Source organism: Pogoniulus pusillus, chromosome 1 (assembly GCF_015220805.1).
Source record: "Pogoniulus pusillus isolate bPogPus1 chromosome 1, bPogPus1.pri, whole genome shotgun sequence".
Taxonomy (NCBI): Eukaryota; Metazoa; Chordata; class Aves; order Piciformes; family Lybiidae; genus Pogoniulus; species Pogoniulus pusillus.
The window spans coordinates 54,282,709-54,297,357 of record NC_087264.1 but is presented as its reverse complement, the minus strand read 5'-3'; the positions used below and the strand labels follow the sequence as shown (position 1 = coordinate 54,297,357).

Here is a 14,649-nt window from a genome sequence, read left to right as displayed (position 1 = left end):
AGTCTGCGAGACCTCGCAAACATGCTGAGATCCCAGTACTCAAATGAGAAGAGCACTGTGAGGTTGGCTGCCAAGAAAGAGGATGGTTCCAATGAGTTTAAGAGTGCTATGAGGAAGGTTCTGTTTCTAGGCCAGGGACAACCAGATCAACAAGAGGAAGAGGAGGACGATGATATCCAGGACTCCAAGGATCTACTCAGAAAGGTCAGGGAAGTTAGAAAGGAATACTCAAGGGAATCAGGAGAGCCAATCCTAAGCTGGCTAGTGAGATGCCGTAGTATTGGTGCTGAAGCCCTGCAGGTAGGAGACAAGTCTGCCAAGCAGCTGGGACCACTCACCAAGGAGAGTGGAGTGGACAAATACCTAGCAAGTCCTCTTGGTAAGGTTAGCTTGTGGACATGCCTTCTGTTGGCTGTGGCTATGAGATATCCTTCCCGAGATGATCTGCTATGGGCTGCCAAGAAGTGAAACACCGTTGAGCAGGGAATTAAGCTTCTGAAGGAGTTTGCTGCGAAGGAAGTGCTTTGTGGAGATCATGGCACACATGAGCCTGATGACATTCCTCTTGGAACAGGTCTCATGAAGAAGCTGATTAAGCTTGCTCCTTCATCCTATGCTAACATCTTGGCCAGCAAGTTTCTATCCAGGGGAGGTAATGGAAGGTCTATCACTGTTGGTGAATTCACTGACCAGCTCAGGCAGATAGAGGACAGCTTGTCACATTCTGCCCTAGTCTCTGCCATACAAACTATGACCACAGAGATGAAAGAGAGTATGAAAGAACTGAAGGAGGACCTTAAAACCCAATTTCCAATCTGGTAAAAGATACCATTCCTGCATCATCTGAATGGGTGCATGTTTCTGCCATCAGGAACAGACGCCCATCTCCTGCAAGGCAATTCCAGCCCAGGAGGAGACAAATTCCACCCAGACGTCACCAATCACGTGCGTCACTGTGGATACTTCTGCGTGACACATACGGTGAGAACATGAACAAGTGGGATGGTAAACCTACTTCAGCTCTTTCAAAGAGAGTCAGGGATCTGCAGAGTGGCAGAAACAGAGGCAATAATGCCAGGAAAGTAGCTGTCACTTCTTCAACTCCTGAGAGCAACTGCAATCATTCCAACAGTTGCAATTCCTCTCACAACAACACCAATCACTGTGTACACCCTACATGCCATGTTCAGCATTAGGGGTGCTCTGCCTCCAGCCAGGAGGAGGAAAGGGATAGTGGAGAGAACCGAATCTATTGGAATGTATTCATTAGGTGGCCTGGCAGTTCAAAAGTTCGGAAATACAGGGCTTTAGTTGACACAGGTGCTCAGTGTACTTTGTTGCCATCTAATTGCAAAGGGACAGAGTCCATATCTATTTTTGGAATCACTGGTGGATCTCAAGAGTTAACTAAGTTGCAGGCTGAGATCAGTTTAACTGGTAAAGTGTGGAAGGCACATACTATTGTAACTGGTCCTGATGCGCCTTGCATTTTGGGAATTGACTTTTTGAGACAAGGTTGTTTCAAAGATCCTAAGGGTCACAAATGGGCTTTTGGAATAGCATCTGTAGAGATTGAGGATGGTAAATTGAAATTGTCCATTAGACCTGAACTTTCAGATGAATCTGCAGTTGTGGGACATCATGACATAGAGGACCTGGAAGTGCCAATTGCTACTCAAACTGTTCACCACAGGCAGTACAGAACTAACCGTGACTCTTTGTTGCCCATTCATCAGCTGATTCGTCAACTGGAGGTTCAGGCTGTCATCGAGAAAGCTCATTCACCTTTCAACAGTCCCATCTGGCCTGTGCGCAAACCTACAGGCGACTGGAGACTCACAGTTGATTTTCGTGCCCTGAACGAGGTGACGCCACCCATGAGTGCAGCTGTGCCAGACATGCTGGAGCTCCAGTACGAGCTGGAATCGAAGGAGGCTAAATGGTATGCAACCATAGACATTGCCAATGCTTTCTTCTCTATTCCCATAGCAAAGGAGTGCAGGCCTCAATTTGCATTCACCTGGAGAGGAATCCAGTACCAGTTCAACTGTTTGCCTCGGGGGTGGAAACACAGCTCAACCATCTGTCACTCAGTCATCCACAATGCACTGGAGAAAGGTAAAGCTCCAGAGCACATCCAGTACATCGACAACATCATTGTGTGGGGCCAAACTGCTGAGGAAGTCTTTGAGAAAGGTAACAAAATCATTGACATTCTGTAGCAAGCAGGTTTTGCCATTAAGAGAGACAAGGTCAAAGGACCTGCCAAAGAAATTCAGTTTCTGGGAGTGCGGTGGCAGGATGGTCGCCGTTACATTCCTCAGGATGTGATCAACAAAGTCTCTGCCATGGCAGTTCCCACTAGTAAGAAGGACACCCTTTCTTTTCTTGGTGTGGTGGGATTTTGGAGACTACACATTCCTGGTTTCAGATTGTCAAACCTCTGCATGATGTGACTCATAATAGAAACAATTTTGAGTGGGGACTTGAACAACAAGCAGCCTTTGATTAGATCAAACGAGAAGTAGTCCATGCACTGGGCTTGGGACCTGTGCGATCTGGTCCGGACATTAAGAACATTCTGTACACGGCTGCCAGTGACAATGTCCAACTTGGAGCCTTTGGCAGAGAGCTCCAAATGAGACACGTGGTCGTCCACTTGGTTTCTGGGGTCGTAGCTACAGAGGTTCAGAGGCAACTTACACCGCAACAGAGAAAGAGATACTAGCAGCCTATGAAGGAGTGAAAACAGCTTCTGAAGTGATTGGAACTGAGTCACAATTGCTTTTAGCTCCTAGACTGCCAGTTCTAAACTGGATGTTCAAAGGCAAAGGTTCATCACTGCATCATGCCACAGGTGCAACCTGGTCTAAATGGATGGCTTTGATAACCTAACGAGCACGAATGGGTAATCTTGACCAACCTGGTGAAGGTGATCACCAACTGGCCGGAAGGCACAGACTGTACCAAACCTCCAGAGGAGAAAATAACTCATGCTGAGGAAGCTCCTCCCTATGGTGATCTCTCTGATGAGGAAAAGAACTATGCTTTGTTCACAGATGGTTCCTGTCGTCTTGTTGGGAACAAGCGAATATGGAAGTCAGCAGTCTGGAGTCCTACCAGGAGAGTTACTGAAGCGAGAGATGGAGAAGGAGAATCCAGTCAGTTCGCTGAGGTAAAAGCTGTTCAACTTGCTCTTGATGTGGCTGAACGTGAAAATTGGCCTATCCTTTACCTCTACACCTACTCATGGATGGTAGCCAATGCTCTATGGGGTTGGCTAAAGGACTGGAAGAAGCGTGGTTGGCAGAGGAAAGGAAAGCCTATTTGGTGTGCTGATCTATGGCAGGACATTGATGCACGGCTAGAGAGAACTCCAGTGAAGGCGCGGCACGTAGACGCACACATGCCTAAGAGCAGAGCTACTGAGGAACATCGACATAACCAGAAGGCAGACCAAGCTGCTAAGATTTCTCAAGTTGATACCAACTCTGATCTTGACCTTGATTGGAAACACCGAGGTGAGCTGTTCTTAGCTCGGTGGGCCCATGACTCATCTGGACATCAAGGCAGAGATGGAACATACCGATGGGCTCGCGATAGGTCAATTGACTTGTCCATGGACACTATCACCCAAGTCATGACTGTGACATTTGTGCTGCTATTAAGCAGGCTAAGCGAATCAAGCCCTTATGGTATGGTGAGAGATGGTCAAAGTACAAGTACGGTGAAGCCTGGCAGATTGACTACATCACTTTACCTCGATCTCGTTCTGGCAAGCAGTATGTGCTGACGATGGTAGAGGCCAGCACCGGATGGCTGGAAACCTATCCAGTTCCACACGCTACTGCACCTAACACCATTGTTGGTTTGGAGAGACAAATCTTGTGGAGACATGGAACTCCAGAGAGAATCGATTCAGACAATGGCACTCATTTCAAGAACAACTTTGTGAAAGACTGGGCCAAAGAGCACGGCATTGAGTGGATCTACCACATACCCTACTGTGCTCCAGCTTCAGGGAAGATTGAGCGCTACAATGGTTTGCTGAAAACCACCCTAAAAGCCATGGGGGGTGGAACTCTGAAAAACTGGGACAAACATTTAGCACAAGCTACCTGGTTGGTAAATAGTAGAGGTTCAGTAAACAGAGCAGGACCTGCACAATCAGACTTGGTCCAAAGAGTAGATGGTGATAAAGTTCCTGTTGTAGGTGAAAAGAATCTGTTAGGGAAAACTGTTTGGGTATTTTCTCCTTTGGGCAAGGGGAAACCTGTCCGAGGGGTGGTGTCTGCTGAAGGTCCTAGTCATACATACTGGGTAATGCAGGAGAATGGTGAAATCCAGTGTGTGCCACAGAGAAATCTAACCTTAGCTGAGAGAGTTTAAATTCAGAGTGTCTAATACAAGTTGTTAGGAGTTTTCTGTTCTAGGTACCATCGGCATCCAACACTGAAAGAATCTACGAGAGAATCTACAGTACATAAGCACAAACCCAACGTCACCTGGGAGTCCCTGTTCTCGTCTCATCTGTGAGGAGACAAACTGTTCTGAGCTTTTGAATCACCTACAGCTGAGACAGCTGGAATGAAATGTGAACTGAATTTGTAATATTCATTAGTGTAAATATTGGTTTAGATTAGATCAGATACTTCTCAGCGATACTCTGAGCGAAGTAGACAGGGGTGGATTGTGCTAGTTTGAAGCAGGGTAGAATGTTTTGGTGAGAGAAAGTAGATAACTGGCTATGAAAGGAAAACAATGGTTATGTCTCCTTCCCTCACAGTCTCACTGAGAGGTATGGGAACAAGAAAGTAAACATTAGATAACACTTTTCACCATCTTCACTCTGCTTTTGGCTTCAGACTGAGCTGCATCTCCCTAACCTCACTGCCGGTAACCTTGCTTCTTAACCTCTTGGCTGAACCTCTATTCTTTCTTAGGACTGGGGTAAGGTTGAGAGGGCAGGGGGAAGGTGCAGGGGTGATTGAGAGCCCCTCCTGGGGACTCAGGTTTCTGGGAGGGGAGTTGTGTTTCTGTATTATTCTTACTTTGTATATTTCTGTCTATAACTGTATATACTGTAAATAGCTGCTTGTATATTGTGCTAGCTGTAAATAAATAGCTTCATTTACATTCCCAGAGTCCATCTGAGTTAGCTGAGGTACCTTCTAAAGTGTGGGGGGGCAGGTAACAGCCAAACCACCACAGGGGGGAAAGAGAGAAAGGCATCCTATAAATTGTTATTGGGTCTACTAAGCCTGGAACACAAACCCTATGAGGAGAGGCTGAGGGAGATGAGGGTGTGTAGCCTGCAGAAGAGGAGGCTCAGGGTAGACCTCATTGCTGTCTACAACTACCTGAAGGGAGGCTGTAGCCAGGTGGGGTTGGTCTCTTCTCCCAGACAACCAGCAACAGAACAAGGGGACACAGTCTCATGTTGTGCCAGGGGAAGTACAGGCTGGATGTCAGTAGGAAGTTTTTGGCAGAGAGAGTGATTGGCATTGGAATGGGCTGCCCAGGGAGGTGGTGGAGTCACCGTCCCTGGAGGTGTTCAAGAAAAGCTTGGATGAGGCACTTAGTGCCATGGTCTGGTTGACTGGCTAGGGCTGGATTATAGGTTGGACTGGATAATCTTGGAGGTCTCTTCCAACCTGGTTGATTCTATGATTCTATTTGAGTCTCTGAGGAATTTAAACTAGAACTAAGGCAAGCAGGATCAGGCTTCTCAGGAATTTCTTTTTGCTCTGCATCTCAAAGAGCTTCAGAACCCTTCAGAAAGCAGCAGCAATGCTGAGGTGGGCAACACAGCCACAAACTGCCCAGCAGTTGGGGCAGAGAGCAAAGGAGAAGCCAATTAGTTGTGCCTGCTAATGGTGGAGTGGAGTCTGGAAGAGAGAATTCCCATCTCTCTCCTGTTTCCTCAAACCAAGGTCACAGAGAACACGCTCACCATTTTTTTCTGGAAGTAGATGACCAGTCCAGCAGCAACCTGAGTTATGAGTATTATCATCAGGCAGGTGAAGTACTGGAAAGGAAAAAAAAAACAAGAGATGAGCACTCTCAGCCTTGGACAGCGCAAGTTGGAGTAACATTTTCTGCACAGGAGAGGTCACAATGTCTTGTCCTGCAGACAAGCTTTGTTGTCAGTAAAAGGCTCCAGAACAAGCGTCTACATCAGACAAGGGAGGTTCAATGCTTCCCCCATCAGGCCAACAGGAAAACCTTAAGAGGGAGGTGGTTTACAAGCACCCTTTCCACAAGTCATTCCAACTGGGACTCTCTCTCTCACCTCCAGGCCCAATTCCCAGTCCATTTGGGCTTCAATCAATCGGACTCTGCCTACTCCACACCTCCACAGCAAGAAAAGTCCATTTTACAACCCAGAGTTTGGGGTTTGTTGTTACTTTTTGCTCAGTTCCATTTCAATGAATGCTACTTCATTTCTTTCAGAGTCCCAACTTAAGATTCACCAATAAACCACTTGTAAAGGAATCCGAGACAGAATCATCAAGTGGTTTGGGTTGGAAAGGACCTTCAAAGGTCACCTAGTCCAATCCCTTACAGTCAACAGGGACATCTGCAACTAGAGCAGGCTGCTCAGAGCCACGACCAACCTGACCCAAAATGGTTTTAGGGAGGGGGTTTCTACCACCTCTCTGGGCAAGCTGGGCCAGGGTCTCACCACCCACAGTGTGAACTCCTCCCTCCTCTCCAGTTTGAATCTCCCTTTTTGAGTCCAAGCCATCAACCCTGGTCCTGTCACAAGAGGCCCTGATCTAAAGCCAGTCTCCAGCTTTCTGATCAGCTCCTTTGAGCACTCCAAGGACACCAGAAGGTCTTCAGCAGCCTTCTCTTCTGCAGGCTGAACAACCCCAACTCTCTCAGCCTGGTCTCACAGCTTCCAGCCCTTGGATCATTGTTCTGGTCTCCTCTGGCACTGCTCCAACAGGTCCCATGACTCTGCTGTGCTGAGAAGTCCAGAGCTGGACATAGCACACCTGAAGTTACTTTTAACCACGAGATCAGGAAACATTCCTCATTCCAGGACACACTGTGGCCATACTTGGCTGCCTGCACAGATGTGCTGTGGAAGAGCCAAGCAGCTGGCTGACCTTGTGTCACCTAATTCATCTCAGACAGGAAATCTCCTACACCTGGAGCTTTGGAAGAGGTCCTGACATAGAGGACTTTCCTAGTGGAGTCTCTTTCTGCTCTTACGTTTGTCGCAGAGGATGAACTTTGTAGCACAGCAGGACACTGTGACTCTTCTCTCCCTGTGCCATTAATGCTTGACACTATCCTCATGGTGGTGAAAGGACAACTAGGATGCTGGACCTGGGATATCTTCACTCTGCTGGTAGTCCTCAACCCACCATTTGCAGACAGCATTGGTGGCATCCTTTCTTATTTCACAGTTATTAGCTCACCATTAGTAACATCTGAGCAACCTCTACCACAGCCTGTTGGAGAATGTAACGTGTACACATTAAGGACTGGATCTAAGCTGCTCTAGCAGCAGTCTTGTCCCCAGGAGACCTGAGCCTCAGCTATTCTGCAGGAGAAGCATTAAAGGTTGGGTCTAAAGCACAACATGAAATGTCTCACCAGACCCAGGAGACATCGGATTTCATTGACGGCTCCAAGACAGCCCAGGAACCCCATCAGCATGGTAAGAGCCCCAACACCGATCAGAATGTAGGCACCAGTCTTCAGGGAAGGAGAGGACATCTCTGCAGGGGCCAGGAGAGGAAACAAAATCAGCTACTGACCAAAACTGCATCTGCCATCACCACTCAGAGGGCTGCCACCAGACCTGCTCGCAACCGTTTGCTGTCTTCTACAAAGGGACTGAACAGAGAGCAGGCAGAACAGGGAGGCACCAGGGGCAGCTTCTGCAGGGTCTGCTGAGGAAGGAAGGCTTTCAAAATCAACCTGCAGGTCTGAGTTAATTCCAAGTCTGGGACAATCAAGGCTACTCTGAACAAACAAACTTTGTTTAGATGAAATGAAGCTTTGCTTACTGGATTTTTAACTCTCTCCTGAATGCGCACTGAGTAAGAGCAAGGTAAAGTAAGCTCTGCTCCACAGCTACTGCTTATCTGCTTTGATTCCCTTATCTTCAGAGAAACTTTTTCATGTCCTAAACCCCTTTTTCATAGAATGGTCTGGATCAGAAGAACCCTCTAAAGGTCACCTAGTCCAATACCCTCTGCAGTAAGCAGGTGCATCCTCTGCTGGATCAGGTTGCCCAGACACCAGTCGAGCCTATCGGTTTGACTTCTTGTTTTAACACACCATTCCTGGTCCCAGACATTCTGTTTCCACTCATCCACTTGCAGTCAGCAGCAGGACACACACATTCCATGGAGTGAAACACGATATAAGAGCTGAGCAGAGACGATGAGACAGGTTACTCAACAAGTCAGCAGGGAATGGCTTGCAGCACCTCTGTAAAAGCCCCTGCAAAGAGATACTGCTCCAGGATCAAAACAGAGACCATGCCCCAGTTAGCTCTTTTTCCATATCCTCCTAGCTGTTCCCTGCTGTTGTGTCTGGAATAGCTCTGCTCTTCTACGTTCAACCAAGTTTTGGTAGCACTATTTCAGCCATGCTGGTGGCTCTCAGTCCTCTTTCCTCAACACTGAGGGCTGCAAGCAATAGAAGAAAGAAGCTCTTAGTTTTGGGTTAGGCACAGGCCTGTTTCTTGCATTAGAGGACTGGAAGGGGGCAAGTATTACAGCACAAAAGGTGTAGAGATACTCTGTCTAGAAATAGCAGCCAGAAATGTCATTTATCTCCAAGAGAGATTCTTAAGCCTGCAGGCTGCAGAGTGCAAGAGAATTCTGGATGTCCAGAATTAATGACAGTCATCTTCCTGGAGCTCCATCCAGTTCCCTGGGCAGAAGTCCCAGGAGGAAAGCATCCTCTTGAGCTCCTTCTGAAATAGGTTAAGAGGGAGTAACCAAATCCACACTGATATTCTCCTCATTCACTTTTGGAATCTGGTGCCTTATAGCAGGTACCAGAAGACTCCCTAAAACATGCTGGACAGAGGGAAAAGATCACTTATTAAAGCATGAACCAGAGCTGTCTGCCACAAGGTACTTTAGTCTTGATTCATTTGCAGGCCAGCCTCTCCCTGGCTGCTCCTCCTTCCTCCTCCCCAGCCCTGGGACTCTGGCTTTGCAGGATCAAGCTCCTCCTTCCTCACCACCACTGGAGCACTGACCATGGAGAACCCTGATCCTCCTTCCTCACCACCTCTACCACATTCACTGTGCAGGATCCTGCTTCTCTTTGCACAGCCACAGTCCCAAGACTAGTGAGGAGAGTCCTGCTCCCTCTTCCTCCCCAGCCCTGGGTCTCTTACTGTGCAGAATCCTGGTCCCTCTTCCTCCCCAGCCCTGGGTCTCTCACTGTGCAGAATCCTGCTCCCTCTTCCTCCCCAGCCCTGGGTCTCTCACTGTGCAGAATCCTGCTCCCTCTTCCTCCCCAGCCCTGGGTCTCTCACTGTGAGCTTAGGTGCTGCTATGTCAAACCACCTACTGAAGCAGCAAACTTACACGAGTGGCCTTCACAAGAGTACACTTCTCCCTTCCCCAGAATCTCCTTCGCCATCATACAAAATCTTACAGTGCCCAGATTGCAGAACCTCTGCAGCTGCCTCATCAGCTTCTCATTAGAAGGAGAAAGCTCCTTCCAACTCAAAAGGCCTTCAGAGAAGTGCCAGTGGGACAGAGCCATGCTTGCACTTCTCATCTGCAACTGCCTTGCAGGAGGAGGCTCTGCTGGCAAGTGCTGTAGCTCCCTGTTTTCCTCTGGGCTGGGCAGGAGGCCAAGCAAGTACAAGAGGCTCCTTTGGCAGTGGCCATGCCCTGCTGTGCCGAGCTCCCTCCCCGGAGCCTGGGTTACCTAAAGCAGAGGGAAAGAAGGGCAAGGCATGGGAAAGGAAGCCACAGAGAAAGAGCTGATGCTGGAAATCTCCAGGAAGGAAGCTAAATCCTTAAATGCTCTGGTAGCAGTGATTTCTGGGTAAAGCAGGAAGCAGCAGAGCCAAGCTCAGGGACTTTGCTCCTCCACAGCTGCTGGCACCCAGGAAGGGTGCTGCGAAGAGCCAGGCCCTGCTAAGCTTCTCTTCAGCCACCCATATTCAAACTGTTTCTGCTCCAGTCCTCACTTTCATATCTAATCTCTCTCACAGTGTTTCTGTCCTTCCAGTGCACAGCAGGGCAGATGCTGTGGCACACCAAACAAATCAGGCAGCAGTTGTCTGTCTGGATGGTGTTTGTGAAGATGCCACCTTCACCCAGGCCAATCATGATAAAGCTCCTTGCAGGATCACTGTGGCTGGATTGGCTCTGATAAGCCAGCTCAGTTCTGGAGCTGTTGCAGAAGGTAGTGCTCAAGTCATAGAATCATCAAATGGTTTCTGTTGGAATGGACCTTTCAAGGTCATCTAGTCACCTGCAACTGAGCAGGTTGCTCAGAGCCCCAGACAATCTGACCTGAAATGGTTCCAGCAACAGGGCTTCTACAGCCTCTCTGGGTAACCTGGGCTAGTGTCTCATCATCCTCATTGTGAAAGGTTTCTTCCATCTATCCAGTCTGAATCTCCCTCTTTTAGTTTAAAACTCTTGTTGATGCTCTTGGCTGACTTAAAGGGGGAGGGAGCTGGCCCCTCACATGTGTGCTGACAAAATACCTCTGATGGCCACACATTTAATCTCCTAAAGCATGTCATAAAGTATGGTTTAGAAGTCAGAGCACTAAAGGCTTCACAAACTTTCACTGTCCATCCTTTCAGCAATGCATCCTCTGCTGCTGAAGAACAAACACTGGCTGCTTTCAACAGGCAAGCAGAGGCAATAAAATCAGAAACCTAACTTTGGTGTTTGAAAGAGTCAGATTGAAACAGATCACCACGAATAAAGCAGAAGCAGCACCGAGGACTTGCACAGCAGAACTGTATGAAGGCACTGGGGGCTTTTCAGACATGATGGTGAGAAAGAAGCTGCTGTGGAAACACAGCATGCAGTGGAAACAGGATGAAATGCTAGGCCCCACGTTTGAGATGAAATATTTGGATTGGTCTCGTCTGACTCCAGTGATGCAATCCCCAAGTCGGGAAGAAATGCCCTGCCTCTAGGGCTGATCCTTTTCACCCTGTCCCTAAGGTCTCATCTTGCTACACACCATCTTACTTCTTGGGTCACAGGTCATGCCTGAATACACAGAGGTATTGCTATGGACCACACAAACAGTTGAGCAGAGAGAAAGACAGAGGGAGGTGGCCTTACGTAGGACTGCAATGAAACTGGTCTTGTCAGCCAGGATCCATACTCCAAAGCCCAGGATCACAGCACCCAGGATCTGAAAGAACAAGAACAAAACACAGAGAGCTGATTTTCAGACAAACAGAGGTGGCACTCACCATTCCCTCAGCTTAAACACAACCATTCTTCCGCTGTTCCCATCCACCTCCCCCACGCTACTTCTCCCAGAGTAAACAGGATTAGTCTGACTCCAGGAAAAGTGCCTCAGACAACTGCACAGGAGCCCCACGTTCTGCTTGGCAGCCCTTCAGACAGGATTTTAGGAGCATGACATGGTGTTGTACAGGTCAAAACAGCCTGAGGAAGGGATGCCCTGCTGCTAGAAGCTTGTTGTCAGAAGCAAAAGGTAAGGGCACTGCTTCTGTGAAGAGCTAAGGAAGGACAAACACATCCAAGCATGTGATTTTAAAAGGCTTTTTTGTTTTGTGTACAAAAATCCCTGACCCTGTGGGACCAGGCTGGGAGCCAGCTGCCAAAGGATTAGATATCTGGCAGCTGGAACCTTCCCAGGAAGGAAATCTTCAGCTTTTCAGGCTCTCTTATAGCTTCAATCCACAAAGGCCAAAACCCAGCAGCGCTCGCTTTCAGTACAGGCTCCCCTGAGAAAAAGAGGCTTTTTGCTCCTTCCAAAGCCAAACTTTCGGCATTTTGGCCTGCCCACTACTTTATGCTGGAACACCCCAAACCAACACATCTCAGCACCAAGAGAAAGCCAAGTGTTATGAAACATCAGCCACAGTCTCTGCCTCACTCACCACACTCTTATCTAGGGCGAGGATTAGCGGAGCAATGTGGTCCTGTGAAGACCTGGCTGAATCCAGACACTCAAGTGAGAGGGCAAGAAACAAGTTGTTGTTTTTTCCCCATCTCATTTTGAAGGGAAACAAACAAAAGAAGGCAAAAGAAAAATATCATGCTGGGTTTTTTTTTAGCTTCCAGGTATCAGCATGTTTATAGCAGCCCATGAGGTGTTTCATGTAAGTCAAGCCCAGGTCTCACAATGAGCATGGCAGCACCATTAGACTCCTAACAGAGCGACTGTGCTGAGAACCTCTTAATCTGCAGAGGCTGATAAGAAGCTGAATCTCATGCCAACTAGAAGTGACAAAGGCTGGAAACCACTGGCTGTGCAAAGATCTAAGTGAGATTTGAAAAGAAACAAGGAGATGCTTTCAGGAGATAGGAGCTGCAGGCAGGAGGTCTTACGCCAGCAGGATTTCAAGCCAGAATGAAGGGAAATGTTAAGCAAACCAGAGGCTGGGATTCTGTGCTCTCCTTGGAGAATATTTGGGAGAGAAGGGAAATTCCAGAGCACCACCTGAAGCAAGCTGGCAGAGAGGGTTGTACAGACAGGCACTGGCTCCATCCATGCTTTCAAAGTTTACTCTGTGTTGCAGCTATTCACAAAGAAGCTTTTCTGAGCAAAGATAAAGTAACAGCCTGGAATAAGCTGCTTGCAAGCTTTCCTGGCTTGGCAGAGGTGGTGCAACACAGAGTTAGCTGTGAGAAACAGGATTAGAAAGTCACCAAGCAAAGTCTCATCTGTGAAGAAGACTGACTCAGCTGTAGAAAGCAGGGAGAAAAGTGAAGATGGCTGCACCAAAAGCAGGGTGATCAGCAGGACAAGGGAGGGCATTCTGCCCCACCACGCTGCCCTGGTGACACCCCACCCAGAGCACTGTGTCCCCAGCATAGGAGGGACATGGAGCTGCTGCAGCAGGTCCCAGAGGAGGCCACAAAGATGATCAGAGGGCTGGACAGACTGAGAGAGATGGGGCTGTTCAGCCTGGAGAAAAGGTAGCTTCAGGACAACCTTAGAGCAGCCTTCCAGTACCTGAAAGGGGTTACAAGGAAGCTCGGGAGGAACTTCTGACAAGGGCTTGTAGTGATAGGATGAGAGAGAAGGGACTGAAGCTTGAGGAGGGCAGATGTAGACTGGAGATAAGGAAGAAATTCTTTTCAGTGAGGATGGTGAGACACTGGAACAGGTTGCTCAGGGAGGTCATGGATGCCTCCTCCCTGGAGGTGCTCAAGATGAGGCCTTGAGAAACTTGGGCTAGTGGGAGCTGTCCATGGCAAGGGGGTTAGTACTAGATGATCTGTTAAGGTCCCTTCCAACCCAAATCCTTCTATGACTCTATGGCAGTCAGAAGAACTCCCCCTTGTCTTATGTCCCAACACACTGCACTCTGTTGTCCACACAACCTCTTGGAACACCCAACAGCTGTGGAGCCTACAAAAGCAGCTTGGTCTTGCCCAGAATTGCTGAGTGCACAGCTTTTTGCATGTAAAATAGGGGCTTAATAAAAGCTTTGCCTTAAAAGATGCAAAGCAGGCTGTATGTGACATCTCTTGGCTCGTTGACCCTGCAGCGTCACCTCAGTTTGGCTATGCCTGACAAAACCCAGGGCTGAGTTCCTGGGAAGCTGTTTGTGAGGTGCTCCAGCTCTCCTCTTCTCACTCTGATCTTTGCTCTACTCCACAGCTCCTGTGCTTGCCAGGAGCTGCTGTGGAAAACACTAAGAGGAAGAAAATCGTCCAGAAGGCAAAACCAGTGCCCTAACAACAGCACATTTAGCTCCTAGTAAGATTGGATCTCTGCTCCACATCTTCTGTAGCTTACAAGGCACAGCCAGGCTGCCTCTGCCACTGCTTTGACTCACACCCTCCACAGAAGAAAACCCATCTGCCTTCCACTGAGCTGAATTCCTCTGCTCCACTCTTTAAACTCCTGAAATGGGGGCGAGACATTTCTAGTCCACCTCAGGAGTGGAGACTTCACTCCTGATTTCAACAAGATCCCTTTCCACGCCCAAGCCAGAAGGATGCAGCTCCCTCATGGCAGGACCAGCAGTTTCCCACAACAGAGCCTGCTGAAGATGGCTGTGGAAGAACTAAGCTGTGATGGAGCTGACTCAGAATTGCTTTGGTTGGAAAAAGACCTCGAAAAACTCGAGTCCAACCATCAACCCAACACCACTATGGCCATCAAACCATGTCCCCAAGTGCCATGTCCACTCATTTCTTGAACACCTCCAGGAATGATGACTCCACCACCTCCTTGAGTCACCCTATCCTGCCTCAGCACTCAGACTGCAGGAGGTTAACACTGAGCCTGGCTGAGGAACCAGCAGGAAGGTTTCTCTTAAACTTTGTTTTGGGCAGTAGCCTCCTGCTTCATGTACAGCAGCATTACAGTATCACAGTATCATCAGGGTTGGAAGAGACCTCACAGATCATCAAGTCCAACCTTTTACCACAGAGCTCAAGGCCAGACCATGGCACCAAGTGCCACGTCCAATCCTGCCTTGAA

General features: G+C 48.4%; 1 protein-coding gene across 1 annotated transcript in view; it reads right to left on the bottom strand.

Annotated features, from left to right (window-relative positions):
• The window catches only part of CD82 (CD82 molecule), a 64,208-nt gene that overhangs the window by 17,254 nt on the left and 32,305 nt on the right, over positions 1-14,649 (bottom strand). The window contains exons 5-7 of the mRNA XM_064152556.1: positions 11,301-11,373; positions 7,609-7,733; positions 5,954-6,028 (exon numbers count right to left, since the gene is read on the bottom strand). Of these exons, the coding sequence (XP_064008626.1) occupies positions 5,954-6,028; positions 7,609-7,733; positions 11,301-11,373 (273 nt within the window). The remainder of the gene's footprint in view (positions 1-5,953; positions 6,029-7,608; positions 7,734-11,300; positions 11,374-14,649) is intronic.